The 14,533-nt window shown below is 39.5% G+C and overlaps 2 protein-coding genes across 2 annotated transcripts; one reads left to right on the forward strand and one right to left on the reverse strand.

Moving 5' to 3' along the window:
* The first annotated feature begins 271 nt into the window (after positions 1–271).
* taldo1 (transaldolase 1) lies at positions 272–6,850 on the forward strand. The gene is made up of 8 exons (XM_066685205.1): positions 272–467; positions 4,191–4,314; positions 4,410–4,517; positions 4,617–4,748; positions 4,843–5,018; positions 5,632–5,829; positions 5,916–6,061; positions 6,303–6,850. Exons 1-8 carry the CDS (start codon positions 371–373, stop codon positions 6,333–6,335), a joined length of 1,014 nt encoding a protein of 337 aa, XP_066541302.1. The 5' UTR covers positions 272–370; the 3' UTR covers positions 6,336–6,850.
* Positions 6,851–8,402: 1,552 nt separating this feature from the next.
* Positions 8,403–13,411, reverse strand: LOC136709214 (schlafen family member 13-like). The gene is made up of 5 exons (XM_066684299.1): positions 13,287–13,411; positions 11,974–13,016; positions 11,750–11,866; positions 10,936–11,644; positions 8,403–10,857 (listed from the first exon to the last, which is right to left on the reverse strand). The coding sequence occupies exons 2-5, from the start codon at positions 12,995–12,997 to the stop codon at positions 10,062–10,064; spliced, it is 2,646 nt and encodes an 881-aa protein (XP_066540396.1). The 5' UTR covers positions 12,998–13,016; positions 13,287–13,411; the 3' UTR covers positions 8,403–10,061.
* Between the last annotated feature and the right edge of the window lie 1,122 nt (positions 13,412–14,533).

The following is a 14,533-nucleotide window of genomic DNA, read 5'->3' on the forward strand; positions in this document are numbered from 1 at the left end:
TTTAAAATATTACTTGAATTATAACCTATAATACTGCGTATAGGAAATTACGTTATATCTAAATAAATGTATTAAACGCATTAATTTCAAGTAGTTCATGCTGGAAATTTATTTTAAACGTTTTATGGGGAGCCTTCGCTCTTCCGCTATGGTCCATGCGCGCTGTTTGCTATTAACATACTGCGCATACACCAGAGTTCGCTTCAGTTTGGATTGTTGAGAATCGGTTCTTCTGATTCATACAATTGAATCAGTTCAAAAGAACGGTTCATTGACGACTCGTTCGTCGCCACGAGCCAAACTCGCTCTCTCTCCCCGAGCTCACGCGCTTCGGTGGCGGTATAAAAGCCTCATTGTCCCCCGCACCGCTATGTCTGCGTCACCGGACAAACGGAGGAAGATGGAGTCTGCGTTGGAGCAGCTCAAAAAATACACCGTGGTAGTTGCAGATACCGGAGACTTCAACGGTAACTTCAGCCTCTTTTCCGTGTCCCAGTTTGATGTCGTTAACCTTAGCTATTGTAATTAACGTAAACCTTATAAACATGGCATGTTATTTTATAGAGTGATTATTTTATTCTAAATTGTTTCAGCTCGCTTACTTCTAATGGCCCAAACTAAAGCCAGACAAACTTAGTCTCTGTTCCACCTTAAACTACCTCAAATGAATTAGACGAGGCTCAAGCTGAATTCGTGTTCGCCAACTTCATATTGGAATCCTTAAATTATCTAGTAAAAAGTGGGTGATGGTCTTATTAAAATCAATGTTACTGTTCCACATTAAATCGGTTTAGTTATATTTAAGGTGGAACTGGAAATTCGCATGAGAAGCTTCGCCTTTTAAGCTAACTTGGCTAATAGAGTTTCTAACTACTTCATAATACAAGTATTTGAAATATAGCCCGTTTTAAACGGAATAGTTTGATGGTGTCTTGTGAACGTATCGTTAAGGTATTGATAAATGTATCTGCGTTAATCACCCAGCTCAGCAGCCTTGTTCCAGAGGGGTTTGGTCAGGGCTGAAGGTTCGTTAGCACTCAGCATGTTTCAGACGAGTGCGGATTGTGAGGGAGTCTACTCGTGGGTTCAGACGTGCGGTCCAACCCCAAACTGAACTTTCACGTGAACTCAATGCACAAGTAGAGCCGCAAATGCAAAAGGCACTTTTTGAGGAATGTTTATTCCTGAGAATTGACTGTCTGTTATTATCCACCAAATAGTAGTCAGTTTTCCACGGCCTTTACATTTCCCTTTCGGTTTCAGTGACCTGTTTGGACACGTTTAATTGTGCACCTCGCTTGAAAATGAATTGGGACGCTCTGGAGCTGCTGTCACAAACAGGGCTAAGTGTGAACTATCGGGGCATAGATCACCCCCAGCTTAGGCCTGAGGAGGAGTAGAACAGTGATGGAGCGCCATCCAGTGTGTTTGGTATTGGTTGGAGTAGATGGTGGTCCACAACTCCCTGTCATTACCCATGCTCTTAATCCTAGCTGAGATGTTCCAACATTTTGCCAGTTTGCCTTGCACAAGGGCACTTTAGCCATGAATCCTTTTTTTTTTTCTTGTTGATCCCGGGAATTGAACTCCTGCCTCATATTCGTTCTCAAACCTCAAGGCCATGGCTGCTCCTTTCTAGTTCTAAAACTCCAAAGGGAATAGAGGCGATTTCTTCAGCAAGAAGAAGCATGGCTACCACCTACTTAATCCCCTTATATGCAGAGGAACTGTTAGCAGAACTGATGTCCACAGATGTATAATAACCATAATAGTGATATGATCGTTTTCAGCTTAGGCAGACACACACAACCTCAGTAGGGTATTTTAGGGAATCATGTCGCATTAAAACATTGTATGCTCTACCTTTTGTAGAGGCCACTTTTTAAAAAAAAAAAAAAATTAACAACTGTGTATTAGAATTTGCAGTTGTGTTCTCAGCAGAGGATATTTATTTTGTCACCAAGGGGAGTCGTTTGTTAGGTTTTGGGAAACCATAGTTATTTATTTGAATGTGTTGTAGCTTATGTTCCTAGTATATGGGTGGATTTAACTGAAGCGTGACAGTGTTTATTTAGTACAGCAAAACAGTTTTGATTTCTTTTCACAAAGAAAGTAAAATCTGGTTTTCAATGCTTTGGGTGCTTTAAGGCAGGCTGCTTGTTCTGTGGCTAAATGGATTAAGACAGAAGCTGGGTGTGTGCTCACAGCAAACAAAATTATCAGTGATTGATGACATTGCAATCCAGAACAGGCAGCATAGCTACATTGATTTAAAAAACAAACAACAAAAAAAGCATAAATATAATCTCTTTCTATAAGTAGCTTACTAACAAGTCCTATATTAATGTTTTATTTAAAATGTAAAGCATTTATATAATAATAATCTGTTATTCCAGTGTTAGTTTCTTACTCTCTATACCTCTTCTTTATAGTAATTTGGTAATTGTCAAAGTGTGGTAATTTGCTGTGGGGTTCTCATAATATTTTAGGATTTATTAAAGTAACACTAAAGCCATGTGTTGGGTAATGACTTTGACAACATCTGCCCCACGTCTTTATTATTTAACAAGGAAATAACAAGGCAACGATTTGTTCACTCTCTGTCGCAAGGCAAACATTTCCTCATGCTTGCGAAGTCACTATGACAAAACAGAAAAGAGCCAGACTGTAGGTGGAGAAGAGTGTGAATCCAATTGTGTTAAAGCGTCTCAGGTCACATCTGACTACGATCCCTCAAGATCAAGTGACCTGTTCTTTTACCTCAGCCCAAACATCGGAGTACATACATTTTTGTACAGATTAGAAGTTAATGATTAATCTTTTGCTATCTACATTTAAAATTCTTACTATATTCTAATGTTTTCATTCTTAAATACTCTAACAGTCAAGTCTTTACTCTGAATCCTCTGCAAACCTGTTCCTCCTTTATAGAAATTTCAACAGTTTGACTTCTCTGTGGCGTTTTTTTTTTTTTTTTTTTTTTTTTTTTTTTTTTGAAGTTCCCAAAATTATTATTTTTTTCTTTGTTGTCGTTGTCAACAAAACAGTCCTGGGATTAAAATGGATTAAACACAAAATATACAAAATGATGATAGTTTCTTTTAAATGAGTATTAATTATTTGTAATTTTATTTATTTATAAGCTTGTAAAACCATGATTTCCATGAATCACTAGCCATTCCTTTTGATCGTACCTTTTATGTAGAAATGGTTTGTTTAAACTTCTGATCTTCGTAGTGTTATGTGAACTGAGGGCAGCATTGATTTATGCAAACTGACTAGTAGGCAGTGCGTGTTTGCACATTCATTTAATTTTGTGAGTATATTTTAAGTGTAATGAGTTTTTGAATGTCTGCAGTGTAATGCTTACAAAACTGAGCCGGAAGACTGGAATAGTTTAATGTAAGAGATTATGTAAACGCGAGGTCATCAGTAACATTTGCAAACAGCAGATGTAGGATGACTTTTCAAAATGAAATCATTGTTTAAGATATATAAAAAAAGTATAGCTCATGCTTTGCTTCGTCATGTTTATGCATGACTTCATATTTCAATGCTGTGGTAACTAATTCCAATTTTTTTTTTTTTTTTTTTTACACATTGTATTGTTTTACAAAACAGGGTGACCTCTTGAGAAAAAATTAAAAGCTTAATCTGTATGAAATCCTTTGATGTAATCATGGGGTGGGATGGTGGTCACACAGCTCCAGGGACCTGGAGGTTGTGGGTTCAAGTCCTGCTCCAGGTCACTGTGCTCACCCCGTGTCCGGGTGGGTTTCCTCCGGGTGCTCCGGTTTCCTCCCACAGTCCAAAAATACATGTTTGTAGGTGGATTGGCGACTCGTGTGTCCCTAGGTGTGAGTGAATGTTGCCCTGTGAAGGACTGGGGCCCCTCCAGGGTGTATTCCCGCCTTGCGCCCAATGATTCCAGGAGGGCTCTGGACCCACCGCGACCCTGAACTGGATAAGCGGTTACAGATAATGAATGAATGATGTAATCATAGCTCAGTGTAATGAGTGACTATGATAAGGGTATTTAATCGATCTTGTTACTCAGACATAAACTCGCATGAAATAGTATGGCGACTAACGCATTGTATTACCAGGTCTTAATATGAATATTAAATATGGCATTCACACCACACAATACAATACAATTAAATGTAACTTGGTTTGCTTAATGTCCACAGCCATTGAAGAATACAAGCCCCAGGATGCTACAACAAACCCATCCCTTATACTGGCAGCAGCTAAAATGCCAGCCTATCAGCAGCTGGTGGACCAGGCAATTAAATTTGGTATCGCCAATGGCGGGTAAGGGATCTACCATGTACAGATGGAATCCATCTCAGTTGAACATCAGTGTTTGTTTCTATCTTGTCAATTTTTAATAACGTTTACATTTATAGGACTGAAGATGAACAAGTGACCAACACAATGGATAAGTTATTTGTGAACTTTGGGCTGGAGATTCTGAAGAAGATTCCTGGTAGGGTATCCACAGAGGTTGATGCAAGGTAAAGCATGATACTCGTGTTTCATCTGACCCTGAATATTATTAACATTTACATTTCAGTTTACATAAATTGTACATGTCTACTCCCTCTTTCCTTTAGGCTGTCGTTTGATAAAGATGCCATGGTGTCTCGTGCCCGAAGGCTCATCTCCCTGTATGAAGAGGCTGGCGTGAGTAAGGATCGTGTGCTTATCAAGCTTTCCTCAACATGGGAGGGGATTCAGGCTGGCAGGTACAATTTAAATATTTCAACTGAATCATAACCATGTTGCTCTTTATGTAGTGACCGATCATCAGCTTTGTTCATGTATTTATGCCTACCACAGGGAGCTGGAGGAGAAGTATGGGATCCACTGCAACATGACCCTGCTGTTCTCTTTTGCTCAGGCAGTGGCTTGTGCTGAGGCAAAGGTCACACTCATCTCACCCTTCGTAGGGCGTATCCTGGACTGGTACAAAGAGAACACTGATCGGAAGAGTTATGAGCCGCATGAAGACCCAGGTATTTGGATAGATTCTGGAGATGCCCCAATATTGAAATTCCCACTGATGTTCATTTTTCTGAGAAAATGGAAATTCATTGGAATAGAATATTTTGTTATACATTTATTTGTCATGTGTTTATTCTGTAGGATGCACTGCCATGCCAGAAGCAATGGGATTGCATTAAATGTATTGTAAAGTAGCTTTATATCATGGGATGGCTTGATGAAATCATTAAGCACTAATGGGTGGCTACTGCCCTCCCCACTGTGGGTGGTAATGCCAATGCCTTCTATGACTTACACTCCCTGTACATGCACGAATAAGGAATTTTGAATGCCCACACAACTTCAGAAATAGAATGTCCTATCTGTCTGGCACCCACGGTCAGGTTAGAACTCTGATAATTCACATCCCTTAGCTATGAGCATGCTGTAAAAAGATGAACCTTACTCACAAGACAACACATTGCAACAAGGTGGGCATTTTGAAAGACATCCTCAGCACCACTTCATAAACAATTAACTGCTGTGACTTGTGGCATGTCAAGGTACATTGTAAGTGCAGTTGCATGACCAATTCTAGATATTGCAGTGTGTCTGTTAAATTTTCACCTTTTTCCCCCTATACAGGTGTGCTGAGTGTGACAAAAATCTACAACTACTATAAGAAGTTTGGATACAGCACGGTGGTGATGGGTGCATCCTTCAGGAATATTGGAGAGGTGAAGGCTCTGGCTGGTTGTGATCTGCTCACAATCTCTCCAGGGCTACTGGGAGAGCTCAGCCAGGATCACAGTTCAGTGGCCTGCACTCTCACTCCACAGGGAGGTTGGTACCAGCACATCCACATCAGGTTTCTCACGTTACATTATATTAGGCCATATTTTGTGAAACTCTGTCTTTGTTCTGTAAAGCAAAGGATTGTGATCTGGAGAAGCTGCACCTGGATGAAAAGGCATTCCGCTGGCTTCACAACGAGGACCGCATGGCTGTGGAGAAGCTCTCTGATGGAATCCGTAAATTTGCTGCAGATGCTGTAAAACTTGAGGCCATGATCAAGGTGCAAATTATGTAGACAAATGCATACACTACATCAATACATTTGTTCTTTGCTCATTTTCCTTGGATATCTCTAGTCAATATGTAAATTGATTAAATAGGATTACTTTTATAGATTTGTTCAAAGTTAATTCAGTTTATATATTGTGCTGGTGAAAACCTCATGTAGTATTGTATATAAATGTCTTCATTTGACTACTAGTGTCTTATTAAATAGTTTACTGTGTCTTTCTTTTCCTCAGGAGAAAATGTTTAACGAGAAGAATGGACAATAGTTGTGAAGAAACGAGGGTCCTGGTGTTCTAGCAGAAGGATCAGACTCCTGATACCCTGCTCCTGATTGGCCCATTGAGCTGCACTGTGCCATTTCTGGCAGAAGTTGTGACTGACTGCTGATTGATTGTGATGTTGAACATTCCCTAGTCTTACATTTGTGACCAAAACCGAATACTCTGCACTAAATATGAACTTTGGTAGCTTTTCATCGATAAAGTGGCCCATTAATTTTCTATGATCATGAATAGCTCTTAAAAGCCATAATGTTTTAATAGAAAGATCTTAGGTCATCCATTACAGGTACCTGCTTCTCTTGTCCAAGATGTGGTTGGTAAGAGGGTAGGCTTGGCTAGCTGTGCAGCTAGACTGTGGACCAGAGGCCTTCAAAAGGTTGAGGATAATGACCTTTATAAGTCAGCTCTCCATTATATATTTCCAATAAGCCCTTAGAGGGAACCACCCAAATGTTTCAAAAAGATAACATAACGAGGTAAAATCCAATTAAAGATGTTTTTCCTCAGCACTGTTTGTCTTTGATTTTATTTAAAAATCTTACACAATATTTTACTGTTACAAATATCTTCTAAATTAACCATGTTCGATGCTATCCTAACTCCAGTGAGACTGTGATGCACCTTTCCCAAATAAGATGAGGCTCTCAAGTTAAAACCTAAGTATGGAAAATTAATGCTGAATATTTAGTTATCTGGTTTTAATAAATGGTAGATCAAATTGATGTAAAACCTATAACAGCTGTAAAGTCTGAACTGTAGTGTTATATCTCTTTCTCATATACAGTGGAACCTCTACTTACGAACGCCTATACTAACAAACTTTCCAAGATACGAACCGGGCATTTGAATATTTTTTGCCTCCACCAACAAACCATGACTCTAGAAACGAACCTGAGCCTCCGCCGAGCTGGCGGCTGGAAATGACCACTGACCCCAATCGGCCAAGTCTCCCAGCGCGCCCAGACTTGAGTCATTGACCCATTTTCTCTCGTTCGCTCGAGCTTTTAAGATTTGCAGATTGTAGTTTTAGCAATTTAGCATTAGTGTAAGTAGACAGACATCGAAATTTGTGCTAAGTTAAGCCGTATCTACGCTTTGTCTCCCCACATTCACCCGCCTACTTGCCGTTATTCCACCCACCCCCGTCATACAGCCAGTGCCAGTGTTACTCCTCCAGCCGTCGTCATGTCTTCAAGGTAGCGATATGTAACCACTTAAAACTCACAGCACGGATCAAGTTCGTAAGTAGAGGTATGAAATCACTGGGTGCAAGGCAGGAACATACTTTGCAAAGGAATCTAGGGAAACACATTCACACCTATGGACGCTTGAATAACCAATCCCCATTTCAGCATGTGGGAAGACACCTAAGACACACAAACTCAGAACACACCAAACTTCTCAGTGACTGGAGGTTGACTCCACAGCCACAAGACCCAAGAGATGTGTAACAGCAACACTAATTGTGACACCATGTGGCGCAGTGTCATGTGAACAAGCTTAAAAACCTGATTTTCACTGGAGGGGATTTTAAACGTTCTATCAATACAGATTCATAATATAATATACTATCATTGGATAAAGGGGCGTTCTTTCAGGTTTTCTGATAGTCAGTTTTTATCTTGAGTGGAGATTTGTCATTAGTTCCCTTGGCATTTTGGTTTTATATTACCATCCAAAGGGCAAAATGGCCAGGCTTAGGTGTGGGTCTAGTCATCACTCCAGTCATCCTTCAAACAGTTAAATATAGGAACATATTTTGAAGTCATACAATCTCTGTTGCTTGTTGATCCAGGAACATGGAGAGTGAGTTTTTATTGCTTAAGGCGTGATCTGTACTTTTATATTTGGTAACGTTTGTGATAGCACACTGACACCTTGTGGTTGAACGCTAACACTGATTTAGTGTTTTTTTTTTTTAATGGGTCATTATCAGAATACTGTACCTTTGGGCTCTCATTACTTTCAAAAACAGTTCAACAGTTCAAAGTGTTTTATTCTTTTGACAATCATCATATTTATAACATAATTATAATTAGAATTACACAGAAAACATGCTGGTCAAGCTTAATCACTTTTGACTTTACAACGACAACCCAAAATTATCTCTGTCATGGACAAACACATTATAAGCAAATGTGTCTAAGGCACTGTAGAAACTATAACATCGTTTTTAGAGAGAGATACTGTGTCCCCTTTTTATGACCTGTCTACATTTTTGTGTGTATTTTGTAAAATTAATGCATTTTGTTTTCACCATATTTCCCCCCTCAAATAGTAAAATGTATCTGACCCATTGTTAGATACAAAATCAATATAAAATAACATTAATATATAAACCTCCATATCTTATTTACTTTTGCACATTTTATTCTGTTCATGTAATTTGTGATGTTGGAGTATTCAATCTGCACATCTCATTGCACTGATAAAATATTTGTATAATCAAAAAAGATGGCTTCTTCCAGTTTCTGTACCCAATTCATTAGATCGCTGTGGCCCTACCCAAATCAACTGGCATAAGGCAGGTACAGGCCTTGGACAGAGCCAGTGTCCATTGGAGGGCAAAACACATTCATTTGTAAATTAAATTAACAGATGTCTAAACAACTGAATTGAATTTTAATTTTGAGGTCAAACGTACGTGAATAGAACATTTAAGTTCATTAATGTGAATTTAAGTCCACATTTCCATATCGCATTAAATTTTCATTTCAATTTTGGTACCGATGCTGAATCCATTAAAATAAAACTTACACTACATAACATTAAACCAAATTCTATTCCTGCTCTTTCTCTTTCATCACATCTGTTTACACCGTATGAAAATTCTATAATGAAGAGACCGACAGAAATGACTCAAAATTGACTACACCAAATGATTTCAGAGACAGAAATCTAAAAAGAAATCTCAACATTATGACCATTGTTATTGATATATTGAGAATTTTTAAAAGCCATACAGTACATCATAAAATATTTTAGATATATTTGTATTTGATCAAGGATGTTGAAGTAATCATCTTTTAATTTCATAAAGGCAGTTATTACCATACATATTAAGTGTTCATTCATTATCTGTAACTGCTTATCCACCTTTCAGTATTGGATTTTTTTATTTTTTTTATATTTATTATTTTTTTTATTGCAACTGATCATCTCAGAAAATCCACAATTTTTTTTTATACCCGGAACCACTGGACGCAAGGCGGGAACACACTTCGGAGAGGGTGCCAGTCCTTCACAGGGCAACACAAACACTCACTCCTATGGATACTTTTTTGAGTCGCCAATCCACCTACCAATATGTGTTTTTGGACCGCGGGAGGAAACCCACGCAGACACAGGGAGAACACACTACACTCCTCACAGACTTGAACCCACAACCTCCAGGTCACTGGAGCTGTGTGACTGCAACACTACCTGCTGCACCACTGTTTTAAGACCCTTTGATCACAAAAAAAAAGTGTACGTGTAATTTTTTACCAGAATTCTGCTGAACTACAGCGGGTTTTTCAGCAGAACTGATGAGCTTTCTCAGGCCTCACAGAGCACACAGGCCAACTCAGAGAGAATCAGCTTCACAATTTCATCATTAGTATATTATTTTGCGCATTTCCAAATCTAATAATTAAGTCAATATTTTAGCCATTTTCCAATATCACAACAAACAAGTAATTACAAGAAACAATTTATGCCTCTTGTAACAGATTATCTGAACATATTTCGAACTGATGAATGGGTCTCAGTCTTTAACACATATAATCTGATCCTTGCTCTAGAGAAAGCAGAGAGAAGAACGTTGTCTTGAATCTTACTCTGAAATGGATGGACAACGGGGTCAACCACAATTACAATGTTCCTCTCTAGACCAGAGAATCTGCGGATGGTGTCTAGCACAACCTTGTCCTGATCTACTTCCTCTACCCTGCCAAACATGAAAGTGAGACTTTCTTTTTGAAGACTTGGCAGTCTTTCCTGAAGTTGTTCTGTTGTTGAATAAAGAACAGCAATGTCCCCGGCAGAGTGCCCTGTTCGCAGAAGTGTGTTAACAAGTTTAACAACCCTTGGCTCTACTGGTGTGATGTAATCCTTAATTTCAAGTTTTCCCTCAATAGAGTGGCTCAGCTTCATGTTTTTTCTCATATATTGGAGATGCGTTGCTTCTTTAAATTTTGAATTGTCTGCAATTTTGTCAATGTACTGTGACATGAAACGAAACACATTTTTGGAATTTCTAACAACCTCAGAAAGGTAAGCCTTTTCTTGAGATTCAAGACATGGCAGACCACACTCAACTGTGTGAGTTCTCTGTAAATAGTCTGCAAAGATCCAGAAAACACCATGCTTTCCCTGCATTATGTGTGTGGCCTTCTTGTACCAGTCACCATCCTCCACTCGAAAGTTCTGCCCTTCATCCACAATTATGTGTTTAATGCTGTCATTACTGTCTGCAGTCGTCTTCATGAAGCTGGCTCTTGTCTCACACAGGCAAATTCTTTGCTTCCTGTGAAAATAAAACTTGTATTAAAATTTAGTCAGCATTTGTCAAAATGAGTGGTAACTAATTTCCATCACAATGTACCTCATAGTCTCTCTCAATCCAGCATTTTCACAAAGATAGAGGATCTCTCTAGGCTCACAGCAATAAGTATTTTTGATCCTCTGAATTTTTTCCATGGCAATCAGGGTCTTTCCTGAACCAGGAGGCCCATGGATGAACAGATGTTTGATGCCTGTATACCCATTTAGGATGGAATGCTGCTTCTCTGTTAACAAATTGAAAAATTCACAGCCAAGAGTGTCACTCAGAGGTGAGGTGAAACTCAGAGCAACTATGGTTAAAGACTGCAGTAAGGCCTTTACATCCTCCACATGATCTAAAATGTAGCTGTCTGGATATGGAGGAGCATCAGCATCATTCAGTATAAGATTTCCTGTCTGGCAGTCCACCAAAGAGGGGATCACACAGAGTGCTCCTCTATATCCTCCAAGATTCACCAACTTTTGTTTGAGATTAAATGCAGTTTTGCTAACACTTTGCCAAACTTCAGGACTTCCTCTTTCAACCCATGCGTACAGAGTTGGGTAACAGCCAATTGTTATCAACAGGGCTTCACAGATGACATCCTTGCTTCGTGGCAAATTAATATCAACTGCCCAGCTTGTAGACATGACCATAACTCCAGGGCCTTCTTGTGACCGAACAAAATGAAGGTTTAACAAGTTTGAGTGCTCCACCAGTAGCTCCTGTGGTATGGAGTCACTGATTATGTTTATATTTTCCCCAGGAACTAAATAAAAAAAATATGCAAAAAATGTATTAATTAATTTATGTAAATAGAAAAATTCATCTATCAAGCGTAGACATAAAATGCATGTCATATAAAATGACTTACCAGAGAATATTCTCTCCTGGAGTTTTGCGATGTTCTGAGTGCTATAGACAGGTCTGCATTGTGGGGGTGAGTCTTTTAGGCTTAAAACCTTCTTAAAACGTTCAATAAACTCATGATCTGTAAAAGACCAATAAGATTAAAACTATATAACCAAGTAATACAGCTACTATAACAATGTAGGAAATATACAACTGCATCATAACTGTTACTGAAAAATAAATTACCTGGATCAGAAAACTGCATTTTCTCCAACCAAACGCTTGCTTTTAGTCGTGCAACTCTGTCACCATCAACATGCCAACATTTTGGATCATCCTCAAACACAGCACAGCAGAAGGGTTGAATTTTGAATGCAAGAACATATCTAGGCCTCTCACTACTGCTGTCCTTAACGTTGAAATATTTTGGTTCCACCAACAAGTTCATTTTTTTAGTACAGTTTAAGAGATGAACAGCCTGAGTCTTTGCTCTTTTACAGAGGTCCTGCATCATCTGTTCTATCATGGGGGCACTCATCCCCTCACCACATCCAACAACTTTCTTGGTTTTGTCGTCAACTCCAATGAACAATATTCCTCCTTTAGTGTTTGCAAAAGCTGAAATATATTTGGGAAGGGTCTCTTTCAGCCTCTTTTCCAGATTATTTTGACTCTCAAAGCTCTTGAACTCCACATTTACATTTTCACCAAAATCTAAACTTTGATTAAGGCAGGCCTCCCCTTCGTCAAAAAACATTTGAGCACTGTCTATTCTTTTAGATCTCTTTGCAAGAGGCTGCCTTAAAGGAAATTGGTGTTTTTTCTTGATGAAGTCTAGAACGGCATTAGGGTTAACGTAGGGAGTGCATGATCCTGATCTCTCCCTAAGACCACTGTCTATGCTACATAGTCTTGGTCCTCCATCTTTTTGGCACCATGACTTTACAAAAACGTGCAATGTGTTTCCATCTTGTACAAACTCAATGAAATCTTCAATACGAAAAACATCTAATAATTTGGTCAAGGACTCTTCTAAATCTGCACCGAGACCCGATATAGTGTAGATGTAGTCCGTATTTTCAATCTCTGCAGAAATAACTCCTCCTCCAGAGTTCAACAGAGCGCACACACAATGCAAAATCTCATCTCTCTGTTGCTCCTTCTTAATTTTGTCCATGACTTTTCTGGGCAGCTCACCAAACTTGCATTTCCGAATGCTAAAGTGTTGATCATGTATCAGGCCTCCTGTCGATGATTTTGATAGAGCCATTGCCTTGACTGTTGCTGACCTTTGGAACAAAAAATTAAACGTTGCAAATTTTTATATATATTTTATACTTCAACTACATTGAGTTTTAATTGATAAAATACACTGTAAAACACAGGCTGTATTATAAAGTGTACTCAAGAAATTTCTCTACAATAAATAATTTAATATGAAATCACACTGAATGTTTTGGAATACTGCATCCAAATAAAGTGCTAAAAGTCTAATGTTTGTTGGGCACAGACGAACAGAAGAGAGTTTAAACGAACGAGAAGCATAAAAAACGTCTTACCAGTGTTTATTCGGCAGCGTTGTGGCAGATAACTATGGATTTGTCGGGATTTTTACTGTAAACTAAGCAGCAAGCAACAGTTTCAGAGCAATAGTGTTTTCATATTTCCCGCCAGGTTTTCCCCTCTGCTTCTTCTTCTGCCTCTTTATGAATCTTCAACACACACAGCGCTCTCTAGCGCCTCGGTGGAAAATGTACAGCGGTTTGTTATTATTAAAATTGAGACACAGACATACTGCAAAATAAGTGACATGTATTAAGTGCCCTAACAAGAGTATTAATGCAGAAAAGTAGCAGGTGAACCGTGTAGTAGCTTGGTGTATCTTCAGACTGTCAAAGCCCATCCATCATCACACAATCCGCCCTGATGTTGGAAACACACAGCAATCTCAACTCATCCAATCAATGCAAATAAACCTCTAAACAATCCCCAAAACAGTGAACAGGAGGAGAGAGCAAACTGACAGCTTTCCACGATGGGTCCCCAGCCCTGCCAGTCGTGCCACAGTTCACCTCAATAGTTTAACATCCTCCTTAGCACCAAATCCTCTCAGTCCCTCTGTCTGTTTGCAGATTGAGAAGTGTGCTGTGGCAGTGGCCCTGAGTGACACAGAACTGGAGGACCCAGTGGAGTTTAGCTGAGGGCTCAGGACACCCATGGAGCTGATCTTCAGGCCCAAGCCTGACAGAGTTCATCCCCGGAGCAGAGCTTATTGAATTGCTTTGCTAGCAGCCCCACACTGGGCAACAACCTATCAAATGGAACTAGCAGGATGCCTGCGCACATCAGCAGTGAGCCTGGGACATACGCAGCCACTGGGAGAAGCTGCAATTGATGTGGTTCTACAACACCCCTAAGAAAAACGGACGCTGTATAAATATCCATAATTAGATAAATAGTCATAATTAGAGGGCCACCATGAGATGCTGGAGGGGATTGGATAGGTCATGTAATGAGTGTGGAGGGGGCAACAGACCCACTTGCTTCATAGCAGCCCCAGGCACCGGGGGAACGGTTCTCACCAGACTGTTCCTCACTGAAATTTGCTTCCTGTGGGGGAGAGGCCAAGTTTACCTGTTGCATCCAGACCTCAGTGTGACCTGGCTCACAGGGGAGTTCCCAGCATGTACAGCATGATCCCTCTAGTTGTTGCTTGAGGTTTAATGTTGTTATTGTGGGTTGTTTGGGTGGGGGATCTTTGTTCATTGTTCATTTGTTGTTTGTGTATGTCATTATGCTTGTTGTG

Source organism: Hoplias malabaricus, chromosome 11, assembly GCF_029633855.1.
Source record: "Hoplias malabaricus isolate fHopMal1 chromosome 11, fHopMal1.hap1, whole genome shotgun sequence".
Classification (NCBI taxonomy): Eukaryota; Metazoa; Chordata; class Actinopteri; order Characiformes; family Erythrinidae; genus Hoplias; species Hoplias malabaricus.

What these genes read in the sequence shown, in the direction of transcription:
- taldo1 (XM_066685205.1), top strand. Translation starts at nt 371, where the DNA reads ATGTCTGCGTCACCGGACAAACGGAGGAAGATGGAGTCTGCGTTGGAG. An exon ending in AGATACCGGAGACTTCAACG is followed by an intron (nt 468 to 4,190) that starts GTAACTTCAGCC and finishes TAATGTCCACAG; the next exon opens with CCATTGAAGAATACAAGCCC. An exon ending in TCCACAGAGGTTGATGCAAG is followed by an intron (nt 4,518 to 4,616) that starts GTAAAGCATGAT and finishes TCTTTCCTTTAG; the next exon opens with GCTGTCGTTTGATAAAGATG.
- LOC136709214 (XM_066684299.1), bottom strand. Translation starts at nt 12,997, where the DNA reads ATGGCTCTATCAAAATCATCGACAGGAGGCCTGATACATGATCAACAC. An exon ending in CCAGGAGAGAATATTCTCTG is followed by an intron (nt 11,645 to 11,749) that starts GTAAGTCATTTT and finishes TTTTTTATTTAG; the next exon opens with TTCCTGGGGAAAATATAAAC. An exon ending in GGATTGAGAGAGACTATGAG is followed by an intron (nt 10,858 to 10,935) that starts GTACATTGTGAT and finishes TTATTTTCACAG; the next exon opens with GAAGCAAAGAATTTGCCTGT.